The sequence below is a fragment of the Indicator indicator genome, chromosome 36 (genome assembly GCF_027791375.1).
Source record: "Indicator indicator isolate 239-I01 chromosome 36, UM_Iind_1.1, whole genome shotgun sequence".
Lineage (NCBI taxonomy): Eukaryota > Metazoa > Chordata > Aves > Piciformes > Indicatoridae > Indicator > Indicator indicator.
The window spans coordinates 5,220,420-5,241,760 of record NC_072045.1 but is presented as its reverse complement, the minus strand read 5'-3'; the positions used below and the strand labels follow the sequence as shown (position 1 = coordinate 5,241,760).

General features: G+C 60.8%; 1 protein-coding gene across 10 annotated transcripts; it reads left to right on the top strand.

The window, feature by feature from the left end:
* The first annotated feature begins 6,818 nt into the window (after positions 1-6,818).
* LOC128978336 (transducin-like enhancer protein 1) lies at positions 6,819-20,521 on the top strand. Of its 10 annotated transcripts, XM_054396211.1 has the most exons (20): positions 6,819-6,842; positions 7,377-7,525; positions 8,258-8,321; positions 8,760-8,804; positions 13,123-13,185; positions 13,299-13,373; positions 14,037-14,232; positions 14,605-14,627; positions 14,944-15,048; positions 15,197-15,241; positions 15,513-15,668; positions 16,391-16,520; positions 16,619-16,803; positions 16,885-16,961; positions 17,428-17,677; positions 18,084-18,331; positions 18,558-18,705; positions 18,791-18,941; positions 19,288-19,364; positions 20,414-20,521. In XM_054396211.1, exons 1-20 carry the CDS (start codon positions 6,819-6,821, stop codon positions 20,519-20,521), a joined length of 2,319 nt encoding a protein of 772 aa, XP_054252186.1. The 10 variants fall into 10 exon arrangements, with proteins under 10 accessions (XP_054252186.1, XP_054252191.1, XP_054252190.1 ...); XM_054396216.1 differs by lacking the exons at positions 6,819-6,842; positions 7,377-7,525 and having other exon boundaries at positions 8,304-8,321; positions 14,611-14,627; XM_054396215.1 differs by lacking the exons at positions 6,819-6,842; positions 7,377-7,525 and having other exon boundaries at positions 8,304-8,321; positions 14,611-14,627; positions 15,513-15,672; positions 16,374-16,520.
* Positions 20,522-21,341: the final 820 nt, after the last annotated feature.

Below are 21,341 nucleotides of genomic sequence, written 5' to 3'. Positions count from 1 at the left end.
CCCGACTTTGGAGGGGGGGCCCGGGGCTGCCTCCCCTAACCTGTGCCCCCTGGCTGGCTCCTGCTTTGCCATGCAGTATCCTCCCTCCCCTCTCCTTGGCACCTGAGGCTCCTCCTGCCACTTCAAGGGCTTTGTCTGGCTTTTGTTTGCCCCAGCCCCATCTCCAGGTTGCCTCCTGCTCTTGGCCTCTTTCCCCAGCTGGTTGGGTGAAGGGGGCTGAACTTCCCAGTGCCCGAAGCATGCTTCCAGGAGCGGGCAGAGGCCTTGCCAGGAAGGATGTTACTCATCTCCAAAACATCCTCTGCCCTGGCTTCCAGCCATGGATGGAAGCTGCCAGCAGCTGAGCCTGTGGTTGGGGGGTGTGGAGTGGCCTCTGCTCGGGGAGGTGGTGGGACGGGGACTGATGCCTGCAGGCACAGCAGGTTGCACCTTTGGGTGAGGATGTTCACAGCCTGAGAGGAAGTGACTGCAGCACAGCCTGGACCTCTTCTCCTCAGCAGGGCAAGGGCAGAGTTGGGGTATCTGGGCCAGGACCCCAAGATCATGGCCCCTAGAGGTGGGTGGTGCTGTCCAGCATGGGCCTGGGGGCTGCTGGGGGCCAGAGCAGATGTGAGGGAGGGGCTGGGCACCCTAGAATCATAGAATTGTTTTGGTTAGAAAAGAGCTCTAAGATCACTGAGTCCAACCATCAACCCAGCACCACCGTGGCCACCAAACCCTGGCCCCAAGTGCCACGGCCACACATTTCTTGAACACCTCCAGGGACTGTGACTCCACCACCTCCTTGGGCAGCCTCTGCCAATCCCTGACCACTCATGAAGCCAATAAATGTTCCCTGATCTCCAGCCTAAACCTCCCCCGGCACAATTGCAGGCCCATACCCTCCCCCCGCCATCACCCTTGCGTTCTCCCGGGGGAGCCGGGACCGTTCCCCTGCCGAGCTGGGAAGGAGGCGGCTGCCAGCACCGGGCTGCACCGGCCGTGGCCGTGCTCGGCACCGGACTGCACCGGCCGGCGGCAGAGGGCAGCAAGAGCTCGGCGGAGCTGCGGGAGCGGGGCCGGTCCGCAGCCTCCGCCCTCCCGGAGCCGCACCCGGGGCCACCGGTGCCTGCGGAGCCTTCTCCTCTCCCGGACGGGGCTGTCGGCACCCTGCGCGGAACCCTGCTTCTCCCTCCAGCCTCATCCTTCTCCTTTTCCTCTTCTGATCCCATCAGTGCCGCCTCCCCCCACCCCCTGAAGCGGCAGTTCCCGTGAAACGTGCCCGGTGCCACAGCCGCCTTTGATCTCGCTAAGGGGAGGAGGAGGGGTAGGGAAGAAATTAAACAGCAAAAGAAGGAGGAAACGAGGAGGAGAAAACCCTCCCGTGGGAGGCTGGCAGATCACAGAAGCACAGAATCGGCTGCTTGGAAAAGACCTTCAGCTGATCGAGTCCAGCCATTACCTAACATCTCCCTGCACTCAATTCTTAGACCCTGTCCCTAAGCTCCTCATCCAAACATCTTTTAAACCCCTCCAGGGATGGTGACTCCACTACTGCCCTAGGCAGTTCCAGTGCCTGATGATCCTTTCTGGAAAGGAACTTTTCCTAATATCTGACCTGGACCTCCCCTGGTGCAGCTTGAGGCCATTTCCTCTCATCCTGTCACCTGGGAGAAGAGGCTGGTCCCCACCTGGCTCCAGTCTCCTTTCAGGGAGTTGTAGAGAGCCAGGAGCTCTCCCCTCAGCCTCCTCTTCTCCTGGCTGAACCACCCCAATCCCCTCAGCTGCTCCTCATAAGATTTGTGTTCAAAACCCCTCAGCAGCTTTGTTGCCCTTCTCTCGACCAGCTCCAGCCCCTCAATGTCCTTCTCGGAGCCAGAAGCTCAAAACTGAACCCAGTATGAGATGATTCTCATGAGAGCAGCCAGGCAAGAGCCTGCCCTGAGCTGTGCCTGATCCCATAGAGCCCACAGGATCACCCCACAGGGTCACCCCCCAGGGTCACTCCCACTCCTGGGGCTGGAGACAGCTGGGGATGCTCCTCAGTGGAGCAAGTGCTGAGGTAGAGGAGCTGGGAGCTCTCCCTGCTGTGTAAGCAGCCTCGACGGAGCTGCTCTGGCATGGAGGAGCTGGCAACCGAGCCTCGGGAAGCAGCCAGAGGGTAGGAGCAGCAGTTTGTTTTCCACTGCTTGCCAGGAGCCGTGCGGATGCGTGGCAGTGCCAGGGATGTGCCCTGCGGAAGCGTTGGGCTGCCGAGTGCCAGCCCTGCTGGGGGATGTCCGCCTTGCCCCACTCTCCCTGGCACCTGCTCAGGGGAAAGCCTGCCCTGCTCGGTGGTGGCTGAGGTGTTCCTGGAGTCCCTTCCTTCCCCCCCTCCCCATCCTCCCACGACACCAAACTGGAGCTGCCCTGGCAGAGTCCTTCAGGGCTGCAGGTGCCTCGCCCTCGCGGGTGGGCATCAGCCACTGGCTGCAGGATTGCTGGCTGCTGGACAAAGGAATGACCCCAGGGCACGATGCCAAGCCTGCCCCACTGCCCTGCTCTGCTCTCCTCCCGAGATGGACAGCAGGGGCAGCTGGCAGTGCTGGATGGGCTGGGCTGACACAGAGGGGCTGCTGCTTGGCTGGGAGCAGGCAAGGACAAGGAGACACAGCAGGGCAGGGCAGAGGGATCTGCCAGTGGATTTGTTGCATTCCCTGCCAGTCCTGCTCTGGCTCTGCCACCATCATGCCCTCACATCAGGAACTGGTGCAGCCAGGGGGATGCCCAGTGACGGCTCAGCACCACCCTGAGCACATCGTGCCCCAAGCACACCAGGGGCACGCCCCCATCCCTGGTCCCACCCCTCAGCATGGCTGTGGCAGCCAGGGGAGGTGGGCTCAAGGTGGCTACCTGAGACCTAGGGGACCAGAGCCCTGCTGGGAGCTACTCCTTGAGGCCTCTGCTCTCTGCTCCTTCAGCCCCTCACACCCTTCAGCCCCCTCAGCCCCATGGGATGATGCTGGGAAGCATCAGGGCAGAGGGGACAAGGTTCCCAGGCTGGGGAGGGGGCTTAGGGGCAGAGATGTCATTTCAGTCCAGCTCTCATTTGCCTTTTCTTTGTTATTTTAGCTTTTTTTTTTTACCCCCCCCTTTTACACTCTTACTGCCTTAACATGACCTTGGCCAAATTATTTCCCCTCCCTCTGAGACTTGTGGCCCTCTTCCAGAAATGATCTGTTCTGTCGACCAAAATAGACATGGTGCTGTTATTCCATTTGAAAATATAATAAGGGCTGGGAGACTGCTCCTCTGTGGGGTCCAGCACCCCAGCCCCAGCACCCCACCCCCCTCAGGTCACTGGGGGCCAAGAGTGGGTGCAGTGAGGTCATCCTCAGCATTTTGCAGCTTTGGAAAGGGGAGGGGGAGAGGTCTCCCTCCCTGGATCTTCTCAGTGGAGCTGGGGGGAGGTCTCCCATCTGAGACCATGGCTGCTCTCAGACAGTGCTGGGAGTGTGGGAGACAGACAGGGTGCAACGGATTGGGCTTCCCCCAGAGTGGGCTGGGGTCATCCTCAGCTCTGTGAAGGCTGCAAGGTCCTGCTCACAGCCCAAGGAGACAGCGTGGCCATGTGCTGGGACTCTGGAGCCCTGCAGGCACGTGCAGGGTGGACTTTGTGCAGCCACATTCCAGGACAGTGGTTTTATCACAGAGTCATAGAATTGTTATGGTTGGAAAAGCTCTCCAAGAGCATCCAGTCCAGCCATCAACCCAACCCCACCATGGCCACCAAGCCATGGCCCCAAGTGCCATGGCCACACATTTCTTGAACACCTCCAGGCATGGGGAACTCCACCACCTCCCTGGGCAGCCTGTGCCAATCCCTGACCACTCTTGCAGCAAACAAATTGTTCCTCATCTCCAACCTAACCCTCTCCTGGCACAGTTTCAGGCCATTTCCTCTTTCTATCACCTGATCCTAGGGAGAAGAGACCAACCCCAACCTCACTGCAACCTCCTTTCACGGAGCTGTGGAGAGCAAAGAGGTCTCCCCTCAGCCTCTTCTCCAAGTTGAATACCCCCAGGTCCCTCAGCTGCTCCTTCCCAGCCCTGCTCTCCAGACCCTTCCCCAGCTTTGTTACCCTTCTCTGGACCTCAATGTCCTTTGTTGAGGTTTTATTACTGAGCTTTTCTGCCAGGCCTGGAGGCAAGTTCTCATCCACAAGGACTGGCTCCCATCCCTGCTGTGTCCTCCTCCAGTGTGGCCCTGCTCTGGTGCAAAGGCAAATTCAAACTCACCTCCTCAGCCTCATCTTAGCTGGAGGGGGAAGGGGAGTGTCTGGGATTTTGGGGGTGTCCAGGAGAAGCAAAAGAGCTGCAAAAATAAAGCACCCACGAGGATCAGATCAAATGTGGACATTTCAGTTGTTACTTTTCCTCCCCCATCAGTCTCTTTGTTTCCTGCCTCGTCCATAGGTGAGTTTGTCATGCAGCTGTGTCTCTCTGCATGAATTTGGGGACAATTCACATCCTGTTGGATTTCCACACCCCACCCCCACCCCCTATTGTGAATGCAGAGCTTTGTGCCGACCCTGGCTGCAGGCAGATGTGAGTCCTTGAAGGTGGTCACCCCTGGTGCAGGAAGGCTGTGCAGAGCCACCACGCTCAGGTGATTTTCAAGGGTGGATTTCACACAGCAAATTTTAACCCTGCAGGGTGTCCAGAGCTGATCTCTCAGGACAAAAAAAAAAAAACAAAACAAAACACATCTGGGCAGAGAAGGGGTTGGATTAACTTTGCTTTCTGCCCAGAGGAGTCACTTTGCTCACCAGGTCTGAGTGCTCAGGTGTGAGGATGAGTCTGTCCCATCGGATTGATGCTGGATCTGTCCCATGGACCATGCAGGGGGGGGTCTGTCCCATAGGTTAATGGTGTCCCCACCTTCCCTAAGGGTGATGGACCCAGAGGATGGAGCTGTGATGGGAAGGAAAGGCCCAGGCCTGCTTGTGGATTAAGGTTAAAGAGGAGGAGAGGCCGACCCCTCACAGCTGCTGCTTTTTAGATGTTTTATTTCCTGCTCTCAGTAAGCCCGGATTGACCTGCAGGCAGCAGAAAATGTCGAACAACAAACGATCGCCCTGAAAGGAGAGAAACCACCAGAAAACCCCAGGAGAAAAGCCCAATGGGTTGTACGGCCCCAGGCAGCTGGCTGGAAACACGGAAGGCTCCGGGGAGGGAGGTGGGCAGCGCTGGGTGGGGGGAGCACTGGGGCTGGTGTAGCTGGGGCCTGGGAGGGAGGGAGGGGGAGCCGCCTGGCAGCGTGGGGGTCCCTTTTCCCAAGGACTGGAGTTTTCCCACGGCCCCCCCGCAGCAGCATCCCAGGGTTTGATGGAGCTGCCTCTGCGGTGGGGCAGGACGGAAGGGAGCTGCCGAGAGAAGCCGGAGCCCCTGGCTAGGGGGAAAGCATGGGGGTCCCTAAGGGGAAGGGGATAGGGAGCGGGGATCATGGAAGGGAGCCGGGCCCAGGAGCCCTCCTCTTCCTGAGTGTCCGGAGGGAGGGAAGCTGCTGCCCCCTCCCCGCCATCACCACCCGTGGGGAATTCTCGGTGAGCTGCGACCGGCCGTTCCCGGGGGGGAGTCGTTAATTTTGCTGATTAAAAATAAAAAAGGGGGGTTGAAGGGGTCAGCAGTTTAACGACTTCTTGCGCTTCGTGTTTAGGAGCAAAAAGCCCCAAAAGCCAGACCGGGACGGGGTGGCGGCTGGGTGGCCGATGCAGGGGCCCGGGTACGAAGCTCACGGCATCGGTCTGCGGGAGAAGCCGCGGGGAAGGGATGGGGCGCGGGGGGAAGTGGGAGGAAAGCGTGACCCCCGTATCGGGGGTTCCGCACCGTGTACCCGAGGATCCCGCACCGAGGCCGCTCCCGCCGTGGCCCCGCCCCCGGGCCCGCGCGGGTTTTAACGGCCGCTCCCCGCCCTCGCGCCCCCCTCCGCGCCGCCCGCCGCCGCCGCCCCAGATTGGCACCTCCCGCCGGCCTTCGCCTCGGCCGACCAATAGGAAGGCAGTTTGGCGCGCCCCACGTGGGGGCGGGCCGCTGAGCCGTTCTTCCATTGGCTGGCGGCCGGGGTGCTCGCCCGCACGGGCCAGGCCCCACGTGGAGCCGGCGCTGGCGCGCGTTCATTGATCGCGCTCCGCAGAGCGGCCGCGGCGGGCGGGGCGCGGGGCTCGGCTCGGCTCGGCTCGGCTCGGCTCGGCTCGGCTCGGCTCAGCGCGGTTCGGCTCGGCCCGGCCCAGCCCGCCCCTCCGTAAGGGGCGAGCGGCCGGGGCCGGGGCCAGCAGCACGGTGAGTCCCCGTCCCGCACCGGTTCGGTTCGCTGTCCGCCGCCCCGCTCCGGGATTGCCGCCGGCCCCCGCGGTCCAACCCCACTTGGAGCTGGTTGTGGGGGTGGTGGCGGAGCCCGTCCGGTCCGTTCCCCGCGGCCGTACCTGCTGCGGGCGGCGGCGGGGCCATTGTCTGAGAGGCGCGGGGGGGCGCGGGCCTGGGCCGTGCCGGGGGCGGGGAGCCGGTGGGGGTCTTGCGGAGGGCGGGTCCCGGGTCTGCGGGAGGGACCCCCAGGTCCCCGTGAGGGTGCGGAGCGGCTCGGCCGCGGTGCGGGGGTCCTGGGTCCAGGCGGCTGCGCTGGGGGGAGCGTGGGGGGTGCTGCGAGAGAGGCTGAGGCTCTGCCCTACCGGCACCGGGCCGTGACTCTCCTTCTCTCTCCCAGGGTCTGATCCGGAGCTGGGATCTTCCCCAGGCCCCGTCCTGAGCCTGCGTCGGGGCCCGAGCGACGAGAGGGTTCCTAGGCCTGCCCAGTACCAAAGATGTTCCCGCAGAACCGGCCCCCGGTGAGCCCGAGCTCAGCCTTGTCTCCCCCGGTCCAGGGGCAGGCACATGGTGCCATGGTAGCCCTGGCAGGGTCCGTGCCCCCAGCCCCAGCGCCCGCAGCAGACAGGAGGTGTTAGCTGTGGCCAGGAAAGTTGTGCTGCTGGCATGTGCCACGCTCAGGAGCGGTGCTGTGGCTCTTCCCTGGGTGATGCTGAGCCTCAGTGCTGCATCAGGGTTTGGGCCATCAGGCTGCTGACAAGTGGGTAGGCAGCTCTGCTGCATGGCACCAGGTGAGGATGGACCCCAGGGGGCTGCACACCCTGTGCCCCCCCATGTGCCCTCCTCTCCTGGCTCAGTGGCTCAACTGATGCCAAGAAAGTCTCCACCAACTGCCCTCACTGTGACCAGCATCCTCTGGAGTGCCTTCTTCTGCCACCTCCTCCACCTGCTGCTCTCCCTGACCTGCCCATGGCCTCTTCCCTGGGTGCAGGAAAGCCGTGGGGGGACTCACTGGGCCAGCAGCAGTGACCTGAGGGTCCTCTCCCCTGCCCTAGGCCCACCTCCAGGCCCCCTCTGCCGCCTCAGGAGCCACTGTTGCTGCCACTGCCATCCCCAGCACCCCCCAGTCCCTCAAGCTGACGTACCCAGAGACCTTGGACCGCATCAAGGAGGAGTTCCAGTTCCTGCAGAACCAATACCATAGGTGAGAAAGCTGCCAGAGCTCTGGTGCCAGCCAGCAAGGCACTGGGCACTTTTAAGTGGTGCTGGCGAGGAGCAGGTTTCCCCTCAGCACTGGGCATTGGTGAGGGCTGGCAGGAAGCACCATCCCATGCTGCTGCAGGCACTGGTCCATCTGGAAGGTAGCTTGAAACGATGCTGTTTGAGGGCAAACCTCACCTTCCTCCTGCCAAAAGCCCAGGGATGAAGGTGCTGGCTTCCAGGGCCCAGCTTTTGGGCTGAGCTGGAGCTGTCACTTAACAGATTTGGGGTCCCTCTGATCCACTCTCCCCCCACCCCTCCTCTTCTTCCTGGCTCAGGATCGTTTCCTTGTGCGGTGCTGGCCAGAGCCAGGTTTAAAATGCAGCTCAGCTTTGCCACTGGTTCCCATTTGGGAAGCAGATGCTGGGGAAGGAGGTTAAAACTCCATGGAGATTTTTTTTTTTTTTTCTCCCCTTGATGCCTGGATCCCTTTGCTGCCCATCCCCTCTTTATCAGCCCCTTCCCACCCTCTTTCAGGTGGTTTCCCTGCCCTGTGCTGGGAGCCAGGATTGAATCTGAGAACAGGAGGCTGCAGCACTGTGGTGCTCTGGAGGGACCTTGTGCTCTGTGTGGCTTGGGAGATCTTGTCTGAGGTGGAGGGGGGGGGAGACACACACCAGGTGGGGTCTCTCCCTCTCCTTCCTCCCCTCTCTTTTCCTTCTCTTTATTTTTACAGCTTGAAGCTAGAATGTGAAAAGCTGGCAACAGAAAAAACAGAAATCCAGCGTCATTATGTCATGGTTAGTGAGCTCCACCTGAATGAAAAGGAGGAGGGCAGTGGGGGGTGTCTCCTCTGAACCATCAAAGGACACACGATCCTGGGATGCTTTGGCTTCCCCTTGACTTGGGTTCTGTGGCCAGGCCCCCCCCCCAGACCTGCTTTCTCCTCTGGCTGTCATGGTCTGGTTTTAACCCCCAAACAGGGGTTTGAGCAGGGCTGGCTGCTGCAGCTTGTGGTGGTGGTGGTGGGGAGGTAGCAGAGCTGCTCCCGTGCTGCTCATCTGCCAGCAAGCAGGAGCCCTGTGTCCATTCTGCTCCCAGGAGAGGAGCTGATGGCTGTTTTCTCCTGGGCTGGCCACAGCATTGCTGTTTGTGGCCAGGCTGACCTCACACACCACCACCAGAGTCCCCCTGGTCTCCCCACCCACGCTGATGCTGCCTCCTTCTCTCCCTCACAGTACTATGAGATGTCCTATGGGCTGAACATCGAGATGCACAAACAGGTGAGTCCTGGTGGGACAGGAGCATTGTCCCAGCTCCTCTGTCCTTGCTCCCTGTCCCTTGCTATGCCACCTGGGCCCTCTGGGTTCTTCTTTCCCCATGGCAAGTGTGGGAAGTCGCTTCCTGCCCTAGCTGAGCTGTGCTCATGTTTCCTTCTCCATGCTGTGGGAGCTGTCTGCTGCTCTGTGTCATGGTCTTGGCCTCTCTCACCTCTCCACACGTGTGTGAGCCACTGTCCACCTGTGGGGTGTGTGCTCCTGACACCCCTGGGTGTGCTCCTCTTGTTGTGATGGGCAGAGCTGGGGTGGAGGACTTGTGCTTGCTTGGCTGCTTCACAACCACTCCTGAGTGGCTCTTGGGAACCATCCTGGAGGAAATGAGGTCCCCTGGGGTCAAGGGGTGCTGCGGTGTCACAGCAGGGTGATGTGCCAGGTGATGGGCAGGGTGACAGCTCTGGCTGGCTGCCTTTGCAACTGGCCAGTGCCAACTGGCCCTAGGGGGGGTGCAGCTTGCCTGGGGCTGGGGCCAAGGAGCACCCTGAGGTGGGGAGGAAGGGGCTGGGGTGAGCTCCCTAAGGGCTTGGGGTTGCACATTCCCCCTCTCCCCTCACTGCCTCCCTAGCCCTCCCTGCCTCCCTCCCTCCCTCCCTCCTGTGCTGCTCTGGGTCACCAGCTGCTCTGAGACAGAAGGTTTCTTCTCATCTATTTTTAAAGAGGCTGTGGAGGAGCTTGGCAAGGAGAGCTGCAGCCATGGCCTCCTTCCTTCCCACCCTGCCACTGCCAACTGTTGCACAGGAGCTGGCTGGGGTGGGCAGTGTGAGGGTGCTTGGGTCCTGCCCCTCCCCCAGCTCCCCCCCAGCACAGGCTCACTGAGAGTCAGTCTCTTCTCCCTAGGATCAGGTGATAGGAGGAGAGGAAATGGCCTGAAATTGTGCCAGGAGAGGGTTAGGTTGGAGATGAGGAAGAATTTCTTGGCTGCAAGAGTGGTCAGGGATTGCCACAGGCTGCCCCACCACAGGGAGGTGGTGGAGTCATCATCTCTGGAGGTTTTCAAGAAAGATGTGACCATGGCACCTGGGAGGGGACAGGGTTTGATGGCCATGGTGGTGTCAGGTTGATGGTTGGAGTCAATGATCTTGGAGATCTTCTCCAACCTGGGCAATTCTGTGCCCACTGAAGGGGAGTTTCTGCCACCCTCATCACACCCTGTCCCATGCTGCCAACCCTCCTGAGGAGGGAAGGGTGAAGCCATCTCGGTCAGGGGCAGTGCCAAGGGTCTGCCCAGCCTGGATGCCTCCTCCCTGGCTGGGCTGCATGCTCCTCTCATCTGGCTGCTGGTTCTCCCCAGCCCTCCTGGGTTTGTGCTTTGCCAGTCCCAGGTGCTGCTGGCCCCCTGCCAGCGAGCTGCCAGCACAGGAGCCCAGGAGGCTGCTCCCACAGTCAGCAGCCATTGTGTGAGGAACCAAACCAGCCTGCATGGGAGCTGTAGGTTGGCACCACCACAGGGGCACTGAGCCACCATCTGCCCCTTCCTGCCCCCAAAGCCGACCATGGGCAGAGGTCCTGAGCCCTCTTGGCCGCCCCAGGACCCCCAAAAAGCTCTTTCCCCCCTCCCACTGCTGGCAAAGGCAGGGTCATGCCATGGTGACTCCAAACCTGCCATGCCCCGTGTCCCCCAGAGACACCCCTGGTGCTGGCACCAGTAGCACCCAGCAAGGGCTGAGGTGCTGAGGTGGTTTTGCCCTGGGTTTGTTCAGAGGGCAGTGAGGCTGGGGGCTGGCTGTGATGTGCAGCTCTGCAGGCTGGGCAGGGGCAGACTCACTCAAGCCAGGAACTGAGCAGGAGCCTTTCATTTTGTTGTTGTTGTTTTGAGGCTGGGGTTGGGTGGGGTTTAGTTTTTGTTTTTTTTTTTTTTGGGTGGGGGGTGGGTCTAGAAGGGGCCTTTGGGTCAAAACACCTCTTTGAATCTGCCTGGCCTTGGACTTGCTCACGGTGAGCCAGAGGGGAGGTGACAGTGCTGGTGGCTAGGGGGTGAAAGGAAGGGGGAGGGAGGGAGGGGAGGGGGGGGGGGGGGGCTGCAAACAGCAGTGATCATTTTTCATGCTGAGAGCGTTAAAGTGCCAGTAAATTGCACATTAACGAGTTCGAGTGAATTGGAGGCAGCTCTCCCCAAGGAGCTGCTGCCCATCAGTGCATTAGGGAAGAGAATCCATCACTGCCGGCCCCGGGAGACAGCTAAATCCTTCCCAGAACCGCTGGCTGCCAAATCTCCTGCTCTCCCACCCCCCCTCCCTACCTCCTCTCCCCTCCCCTCCTGCTCCTTTCTTTTCTTTCTCTCGGTTTTTTTTTTTTGTTTGTTTTTGTGTTTTTTTTTTTTGTTTTGTTTTTTTTCCACTCCCTCAGAAGGGGAAGCAAGAGGGTGGGTGCTGGATTGTTTCTGTTCTCTGCGGGTCTGGCACACCAAAAAAAAAAAAAAAAAAAAAACAACAACAGAAAAAAAAAAAGAGATTGAGTGGCTGCTCTGGATGCAGGATGGCACAAAGGGGGGGGTCCCTGGGGCTGGTTGGGCGGCGTTGTGGCCTCTCACCTGTGCCAGCTGGGCATGGGAAGATGTGCCCAAGGTCCTGGTGGGGAGATCCAGGGCTCAGCTCTATCCATGTCTGTTGAGGACCTTCAGCTTTTGGTTTCCTCCTTGAGACTGACAAAAAAAAAAAAAAAAAAAAAAGGGTCCAAGTTCAACCCCCCCTCCTCTTGGCCCCTGGTTCTGTACTGCTCTCATCCCCTTCACTGGGATGGGCAGGGAGCTGCACCTGGGATCTTGGGGCAGCACCATGGGGGGCAGCACCGTGGGGCCCCCCAGGCCATCCCCCACCTGTCCAGAAGCAGAGGGCATCTGGGGTGTCTGAGTTCAGGGAGAGCTGCTGCTCTCTGTTCCCTCCTTGGTGCTGGGCTGGGCTCCCTGGGCGTGGAGGAGCAGCCTGGGCACCTCCACTGCTGCCTTGAGCTGTGTGTGCCCTCCTGGCTGGCACCCACTGGTGCTTGGGGGGCCAGGGCCTGACTCCACAGCCCTTTGAGAGGGCATATATCTGTGTGTGTGGGGGGGGTGAGGATGGCTTCCTGTCTGTGCTCTCCTTTAAGCCTGGGGCTGGCAGGAGTGCCCAGGCTGTGGGGTTGGCGATGGGAACATGGCACACAGCGTGGCACAGCACACTGCTGCTCTCCCTCCCCTCTCTGCTGCTTGCTTGCTTGCTTGCTTGCTGCTGCTGCTGCCGAGCTCCTGATTGCCTGTGGCACTCAAGTGTTGCAGAAAAACAGCAGCTGTAAGGAGAGAGCAGCTCTCCAGGGCTTCCTGCGGCCGGCAGAGCGGCAATTAGCGGCGGCTGGGGGCTGGCAGGAGGCTGCAGCGGGCTGGGAGGGCTGCCTTAGGGGTGGCCCTTAACGGCTTGGGCCGTGGGGGGGGGCTCCGTATCCCCGGCAGGAGCCCATCCCAGGGCTCTCAGGGTTGGGGGAGGGGAAGGGAATGGGAATGAAGGAGGTTTTTTGCAGCCAGGCTGGATGTGGCTCTGAGCAACCTGATCTGGTGTGAGGTGTCGCTGCCCATGGCAGGGGCGGTTGGAACTGGCTGAGCCTTGAGGTCTCTTCCAACCCTAATAATTCTGTGATTCTACGACTCTGTGCCAGGCTCCTGGTTTTGGATGGGTTTGGTGGTGTAGGAAGCAGCTTTCTGGCTTTCCAGGACCTGAAGGGGGCCTACAAGAAAGCTGGGGAGGGACTTTTGAGGGTGTCAGGGAGGGATAGGACTGGGGGGAATGGAAGAAAAATAGAAATGGGGAGGTTCAGATTGGATGGTAGGAAGAAATTCTTCCCCATGAGGGCTGGTGAGAGACTGGCACAGGTTGCCCAGGGAGGTGGTGGAAGCCTCATCCCTGGAGGTTTTTGCAGCCAGGCTCTGGAGGTGGCTGTGAGCAACCTGCTGTGGTGTGAGGTGTCCCTGCCCATGGCAGGGGGCTTGGAACTGGCTGAGCCTTGAGGTCCCTTCCAACCCTGACAATTCTGTGATTTTATGATTCCTGGAGTCTTTCTGCTCCTTGGTGCTGAGCAGCAGCTCTTGGGGACCAAGCAGCAGCACTCAGTGGCTGTTTGGGTGGGGATGAGGAGCTGGGCAGCTCCCTTGGTGACAGGGGGGGTGTTGGGGGAGGGTCTCCTGCAGCACCAGAGCTGTTCTGCACGGCAGGGGGGAAGGGTGGGGGTGGGGTCAGCTCTGCCTTTTCCCCTGCTGGGCATTGCCCCTTGCCCTGACCTGCTGCTCTCCTGTTGCCAGACGGAGATCGCCAAGAGGCTCAACGTGATCTGTGCGCAGCTCATCCCGTTCCTGTCTCAGGAGGTGGGTGAGCCCCTGGCTGAGCCAGCTGGGTGGGCAGAGCCTGCTTGCAGCCTCCCTGGTCCCGGGGGGAGGAGGGGAGGGAGGCATTGCCCAGTGCTTTTCTCTCCCTGCAGCACCAGCAGCAGGTGGTCCAGGCCGTGGAGAGAGCGAAGCAGGTGACTATGACCGACCTGAACGCGGCCATCGGGGTACGTCCACCCTCTGCCCACCCCTTCCAGCCACCCCCTCCCTGGCCAGGGCTGATGGTTGCTCCTGCAGGCAGCAGTGCTTCCCCTGCTCCCACTTGTCCCCTGGGCTGGAGAACCCATCCTGTCCCCCCCGCCACACACACAACCCAGGGGGTTGGCTGCAGGCTCCTGCCCCTAGTGCCTATCTCGCACCCATGGCTGAGTCAGGGGCAGGAGCAGGGCAAGCCAGGCTGGTTTGGGAGTCTGCCAGTGGCACTAGGGGTGGAAGGGATGCTGCAGGGTGTGGGGGTGGTGGGTGATGCATGATGTCACTGTGTCCTGATGCCCTGTGGCCTAGGTGGAGCTCAGGGGTTGCCACACCTTGGCTATTGCCTTGAGACTGCGGCATCAGGGGTAGGGATTTGGGTAGGGTCCCCAGTCCATAAGGATATGGGTAGGGGGGACCCCAGCTGTCCTTGTTGCAGGGTGGGAGGAGGTGGCAAAGGGGGCATGATGGCCACAGCTCGGCTGGGAGCACCCTGGGAGTGTGCCCTGCCTCTCTTCACCCAGCTGCCCATCCCCAGGCTGACCCCAAGGCTGCTGATGGGGAGGACCAGGCTCTTCCCCTACCACACCTGGCAGCCATCCTGACCCGGCCCTTCCACTCTGCTCTCTCCTCTCCAGCACCAGCTCCAGACCCAGCACCTCTCACACCACGCTCCCCCCATCCCCCTGACCCCTCACCCCTCGGGGATGCAGCCTGCTGGCCTGGCTGGCATCAGCAGTGCCTCAGGGCTGCTGGCACTCTCGGGGGCTCTGGGGGCCCAGGCTCAGCTCCTCGCCAAAGACGACCGAGGAGTCCACGACGCTGAGCCCAGGGGTGAGTGTGGGGGCATGGGGGCCAGGGGCTTTGGGGGGGGAGTCAGGCCTGGTGTGAAGCTTAGGGTGGGGGCCAGGCCTGGGTAGGGACAGCTTTGTTGTGCCTCAGGGCTCCTGACTGGGCTGGTGGAGCAGGAGGCTTCCTGCTCACAAGGGTGGGGAACATCTCCCACCAAGCAGCTCCTTCTAGGGGGGCAGTGTGGGGTGGTCATCCTTGGGGGGGGGCCAGGACCACCCTGCTGCTGTGGCACTGGCTGAGAGCTACCATGAGCACTCCAGCACGTGAGGGGTCTCGGTGGTGGCACACAGCATGTCCTTTCTTCCCTCCTCTTCCTCCTCTTCCTCCTCCTGCTGCATCTCTGCATTGCCACAGCGACAGAGCGAGACCCCGGCCCTGTAAGTGCCTTTTGTCTTCCTTGCACCACTTCCCCCTGGCTGTGCAGGCTTGGCCAGGACCCCAGGAGTGGGGGACTGTAGGGGAAGGAGTGCTGCTCCCCAACCAAGGCATAGCTGGGTGGGTGCTGTCCCCACAGGGACCCCTTCCCCATGGGTGAGCCCCCAAGCAGTGTCCCCTTCCTCACTCCTTTGGCAGCACCCCTCAAGCTGGTGGCAGGGGGGGGGTGCACTGGGGCCCTCTGAGCCTGGGAGCTGCCCTGTCTTGGTACTGCTGGGAGTTGGGCACAGTCCCTAAAGCTGTGTCCCCCTGCCCCAGAGCTCCCTGGTGCTGCCCAACGGGGACCGGGCAAGGGCCATCTCCGAGTACCTGAGCAGCAGCAAGAAGAGGAAGGTGGAGGAGAAGGACTTCATCACAGACTATGTGAGCCCAGGGCTGGGGGGGCTTGGGGCATCCCTGTCCCCTCTTGCAGGGCACCACCAGGCAGAGCTGCCTGCATCTCTGGCACTGCCAAGGCAGCGGTGAGGGCAGCCTTAGCCCCTTGGGCTCCAGCTCTGCTCTGTGTTTTCAGGGCAGTGATGCAGACAAAAGTGAAGACAACTTGGTGGTGGATGAGGTCAGTGTGCTGGGGGTGGGCTGGGGTGGGCTGCCCATCCCTCTCCCCACTTGTGGGGCTTAACAGGCTGCTAGAGACCGAGGTGGGCAGCACTGGGAGGTGGTGCTAGGAGCCTTGATTCTTGCTCCCTAGCCCTTGCTGACACTAGTGTTGAGCCCTGGGATCCAGGCTTCCAGCCTGGCCCTGGCTGGAGCCATCAGCTTGCCCTGGCTGGGGACATCCCTGTTCCTCTGCCTGCTCTGCTGCCTGCTGGTTTCCCTACCCCCCCCAGGACCCCTCTTCCCCACACAGTGTCCACTCCTACTCATCCCGGGAGAACGGAGTGGAGAAGGTTCCACTGGGGAGGAAGGAGGCTGTGCCTCTCAGCCCAACCTCCATGGCCTCCTCCAGCAGCACGTCCCCATCTCGGAGCAAGGATGTGCCCACGGTAGGTGCCTTGCCTGGGGCAGCTGGCATGTGCCACTTGGGGGTCCCCCACTGCCCAGGCTCGGCTGGTGGAGCTGCCAGACGTGGGTGGTCCACCTGCCTCCAAACCATGGGGCAAAAGCAGTGCAGGGCAAGGGGACAGAGAGGGCTCCTGCTGCGTTAGATCCCTTCTGGTGTCTCATCCCACAGTGCTAGCAGGGGGAGGAGGGGAGAAGAACAGGGGGGAGGAACAGGGACCAGCTCCCTGCAGAAGACCTGAGGAGAGACCCCCTGGCAGGGGGGTGGGGGGACAGAGAGGGCTCCTGCTGCATCAGATCCCCTCTGGTGTCTCATCCCACAGTGCTAGCAGGGGGAAGAGGAGGGGAGAGGAACAGGGACCAGCTCCCTGGGGAAGACCTGAGGAGAGACCCCCTGGCAGGGGTGGGAGTGTGGCTATCAGACCTCTCTGTTGCTGGCAGGTGGAGGGGAGAGAAACCCCCTGGCAGGGGTGGGGGACAGAGAGGGTTCCTGTTGCATAAGATCCCCTCTTGTGTCTCATCCCACAGTGCTAGCGGGGGGAGGAACAGGGGGACGAGAAACAGGGCGGGGAGGAACAGGGGGGGAGAGAAACAGGGCGGGGAGGAACAGGGGGGAGGAAGAGGGACCAGCTCCCTGGGGAAGAGCCGAGGAGAGACCCCCCTGGCAGGGGTGGGAGCGTGGCTATCAGACCTCTCTTGCTGGCAGGTGGAGAAGGCAGGGACCCCCAGCCTGAAGTCCAGCACCCCGACCTCCCAGGGCGATGCTGCAGCCCCAGGCTCCAGCAGTGCCCAGCAGTTTCGCCCCTCTGCCGCCAAGGCCCCCGTGGACCCCCTGGGTGAGCTTGGCCCCGCCGGGGCCGGCGCGGGTGGCTCCGAGCCTTGGTCCCACCACCCGGGCACTGTCCCTTCAACGCTGCTGCCTCTCCTCCGGCAGCCCTGGGCCTGAGGAACCCTTTGGGAGTGCAGAGCCCCTACTCGGCTGCCTTTGGCATGGCTCACGCTGCCGTTAACGGGGACGTGGCTGGCACCGGGGGCTACGCCAGCCTCCACCTCATGTCCCCCCAGCTCAACGGGGCCGCGGCCGCCGTGGGAGCCGGCAGCTACGGACGCTCCCCGCTGGTGCGTGAGCCTCTTCCCCTGGGGGGGTGGTGTGTGCCTGCGGGCTAAGAGCTGCTCTCACTCACTCCCTGTCCCCTCCAGGTGGGCTACGACCCTCACCCCCACATGCGCGTCCCAGGGCTGGCGGCTGGCATGCAAGTGGGCACGTCGGGGAAGCCGTGAGTGGGGCTGGGCTTGGAGGCTGGGGAGGAGGTGGTTGCAGGGCTGAAGTTGGGAGGTTGCAGCCGGGTTGGGAGCTGCAGTGATGGGGAGCACAGCCCAAGGTTGGGGGGTACCCATTCTGGGCAGTGTTGTGTGCCCAGTCCCAATCCTGGGCAGTGTTGTGTGCCCAACCCCAGTCCTGTGCAGTGTTGTGTGCCCAGTCTCATTCCTGGGCAGCATTGTGTGCCCAATCCCTATCCTGGGCAGTGCTGTGTGTGCCCAGCCCCAATCCCAGGCAGTGCTGTGTGCCTAGCCCCAATCCCGGGCAGAGCTGTGTGCCCAGCCAGGCTTTGCCAGGCACCACTCACAGCTCTGACTCCACATCCTGCCACCTGTGTCGGGCACACTGGGCCCCACATGGCACCAGCTGCTCTCCATGCAGGATCCTTTGGGTGTTTCTCACTGCCCTGCTCCCTCCCGCAGTGCCTACTCCTTCCACGTCAGCGCGGATGGGCAGATGCAGCCTGTGCCCTTCCCTCCCGATGCCCTCCTGGGCTCGGGCATCCCCCGGCACGCACGGCAGCTGCACACCCTGAGCCACGGAGAGGTGGTTTGTGCTGTCACCATCAGCAACTCCACCCGGCACGTCTACACCGGGGGCAAGGGCTGTGTGAAGGTGTGGGACGTGGGGCAGCCGGGCACCAAGACAGCCGTGGCTCAGCTGGACTGCCTGGTGAGGAGGAGGAGGAGGAGGAGGAGGAGGAATGGGGTTTGTAGGGGGGCTGGGAAGGGGAATGTGCTCCTGTGACAGTGGAGGGGGGCAGAGGGTCCTTCTGTGTCTGTAGTCTGTCTCCCCCCTGCTCTACCATGCACTGCTCAGATCTTGCCCTGGCCCTGGCCCCTGCAGTCCCAGTTCAGGAGCAGGGGAAATGTTCCTGTAGAGCTCGGAGCCCTGGGCTGGTTCCACCTCACTGGAGCTGCTGCTCACCTGCTCCAGCACTGCTGTGTCTGTCCAGCAGCTGCTGGCTGGGCAACTGTGGGGCAAGGGTGTCCCCGGGGCTGTGCCAAGTGCAGTGCCAAAGGGAGGGGCTGCCGTGGGGGCTGGCTGGGCTAACAGGCTCCTCCCTGCTGCACCCCAGAACCGCGACAACTACATCCGCTCCTGCAAGCTGCTGCCCGACGGCCGCAGCCTGATCGTGGGGGGGGAGGCCAGCACCCTCTCCATCTGGGACCTGGCAGCCCCCACGCCCCGCATCAAGGCCGAGCTCACCTCCTCTGCCCCTGCCTGCTATGCCCTGGCCATCAGCCCCGACGCCAAAGTCTGCTTCTCCTGCTGCAGCGACGGCAACATCGTGGTGTGGGACCTGCAGAACCAGACGCTGGTCAGGTGAGCCTGGGGCAGGGCTGCTCCAAGCTCCTTGGGCTAGGGACTCTTTGGTGTCCTCCAGGCTCTCCCCACCTCTCCTCACAGTTTTGATTCTATGATTCTATGATTTTAACCCTGCCCATGGGACAGTCTCTGTCCTTGCAGTGGGGACCTCCTGCTGCTCGCTGCTGGCTGCTGCAGGTGCCAGCCCTCATCTTGTGCCCTCCCTGTCCCCCTTCTTTCCCAGGCAGTTTCAGGGCCACACAGACGGTGCCAGCTGCATTGACATCTCCAACGATGGCACCAAGCTGTGGACAGGGGGCCTGGACAACACAGTGAGGTGCTGGGACCTGCGGGAAGGGCGCCAGCTTCAGCAGCACGACTTCAGCTCCCAGGTAGGGGCTGGCAGCAGCCAGGGAGCACCACAGGGCTGGCCAGGACCTGCCAGGCTCCTGCCTGACTCTTTCCTTCCCCCTCCAGATCTTCTCCCTGGGCTACTGCCCGACAGGAGAGTGGCTGGCAGTGGGCATGGAGAGCAGCAACGTGGAGATCCTGCACGTCACCAAACCAGACAAGTACCAGCTGCACCTCCACGAGAGCTGTGTCCTCTCCCTCAAATTCGCCTCCTGCGGTAGGGACTCCTGTCCTGGTCCCCCCTGGACACAACCTCCTCTCCTGGACATGTGTCCCATGGCTGCTTGTGCTGTGGGGCAAGCGCTGGCTCTGGCAGCTAGTCCTCCCTCCTGTGTGGATGCCAGTGGGGTACCCCTCAGCTAAGGGCTGCCTGGAGCAACCCCCACGACTGTACCCTTGGCTGTTGCTGCAGGACTCTCTTCTTTGTTGCTGAAAACAGCAGCAGAGTTGTCACCTTCTTGGCCCCACCTTGTGTCACACAACCTGGGCAGAGTTTGCTGCAGGACTCCAGCTGGTGGGCCTGGTTTGGGGTGACACAGGGCTGCTCTCTGTCCCTCCCACAGGGAAGTGGTTTGTGAGCACGGGGAAGGACAACCTGCTCAATGCCTGGAGGACACCCTATGGAGCCAGCATCTTCCAGGTGTGTGGTGTGGGGCTGGGGGGAGCAAGGTGGGCATCAGGGTGAGGTTGCCCTGAGCTGGGACTGCCCTGAGCTGGGAATTCCCAGGACATAGAATCATAGAATTGTTAGGGTTGGAAGGAACCTCAAAGTTCATCCAGTTCCAACCCCCCTGCCATGGGCAGGGACACCTCACACCAGAGCAGGTTGCTCACAGCCACATCCAGCCTGGCTGCAAAAACCTCCAGGGATGAGGCTTCCACCACCTCCCTGGGCAACCTGTGGCAGTCTCTCACCACTCTCATGGTGTAAAATTTCTTCCTACCATCCAATCTGAATCTCCCCACTTCTAGTTTTGTTCCATTCCCCCCAGTCCTATCCCTACCTGACACCCTCAAAAGTCCCTCCCCAGCTTTCTTGGAGCCCCCTTCACATCCTGGAAGGCCACAAGAAGGTCTCCTTGGAGCCTTCTCCTCTCCAGACTACACAACCCCAACTCTCTCAGGCTGTCCTCATAGCAGAGCAGCTCCAGCCCTCTGCTCATCCTTGTGGCCCTTTTCTGGACAACTTCCAGCACCTCCAGATCCTTCTTGTAATAGAAGCTCCAGAACTGGATGCAGTACTCCAGGTGGGGTCTCAGCAGAGAGGGGCAGAGGGGGAGAATCCCCTCCCTTGACATCCCAGCTGTGAATGTGTCTTCTCCATAATAAGCTCCATGAACAGACCTGTCTAGGTACAACTCAGGGTCCCAAGGATAGAAGGAGAGGAAAGGCCCTGAAATTGTGCCAGGGGAGGGTTAGGTTGGAGATGAGGAACAATTTCTTTGCTGCAAGAGTGGTCAGGGATTGGCACAGTGATGGAGTCACCAAGGAAGATGTGGCCATGGCACCTGGAGACACAGTTTGATGGCCATGGTGGCGTTGGGTGGAAGGTTGAGGTTTGATGAGCTCAGAGATCTTTTCCAACCCAAACAATTCTGTGATGCCAGGACCTTGCTGGGAAGGGGGGGAGGAAAGAGGGGGGAAAGGGGGCCTGATCCTTGCACTCACTCCCTGCCCTCCTCTCTCCAGTCAAAGGAAACCTCCTCTGTCCTCAGCTGCGACGTCTCCACCGACGATCAGTTCATCGTCACCGGCTCAGGGGACAAGAAAGCCACAGTTTATGAGGTCATGTACTGAGCAGGAGCGAGGTGCCAACTGCAGGGAGGGCACACACCACGTGGCTGGGTGCAGAGGTCCACGTGGCTGGAGGAGGAGTGGACTCTACCTGCCCTGCCGCTGCCTTCCCAAAGAAGAGGCAGCCGGGGACCAGGACATCCAAGCTGGAGGAGAGCGACCGAGGGGGTGGAGGTGGTCCTGGGCACACAGCCCCAGGCCCCGTGCTGGGCTGGGAGGTGGCAGCTGCTGCTGGGGGTGAATTTCCTGGGGACTTTTCTCCTTGGTTTTGTTCTTTTGCTTGTTGGTTTGTTTCTAAATCTGGACTTGGGGGAGTTGGGGGTGGGAGGGTCTGGCCGTCTTAGGAGATTTTTTTGGTTGGGTGGTTGTTTGTTTTTTTTTTATTTTTGCTTGGGTTGTTGACTTTTTTTGTTGGGTTGTTGATTTTTTTGGCTGGGTTGTTGATTTTTTTGGCTGGGTGGTTGATTTTTTTGGCTGGGTTGTTGATTTTTTTTTGGTTGGGTTATTTTTTTGGGGGGTCGATTTTGTTAGTTTGTTGATTTTGGGGGGAGTTGTTGATTTTTTGGCTGGGTTGGTTTTTTTTGTTGGGTTGTTGATTTGGTTGTTTTTTTTTTTTTTTTGTTGGGTTGCTGGTTTTTTTTCCCTTGGGTTGTTGATTTTTAGGTTGTTGATTTTTTTTTTTTTTGTTGGGCTGTTGATTTTTCGTTTTTGTTTTTTTGTTTGGGTTGTTGATTTTTGGGTTGTTTGTTTTTGTTGTTGGGTCGTTGATTTTTAGGTTGTTGATTTTTGTGTGTGTGTGTGTCTGGGTTGATTTTTTTTGTTT

Coding starts and splice junctions, on each gene's coding strand:
- LOC128978336 (XM_054396211.1), top strand. CDS start 6,819: ATGTTCCCGCAGAACCGGCCCCCG. Junction 15,049..15,196: donor AGGACTTCATCACAGACTAT/GTGAGCCCAGGG, acceptor CTGTGTTTTCAG/GGCAGTGATGCAGACAAAAG. Junction 15,669..16,390: donor GGAGCAAGGATGTGCCCACG/GTAGGTGCCTTG, acceptor TCTTGCTGGCAG/GTGGAGAAGGCAGGGACCCC.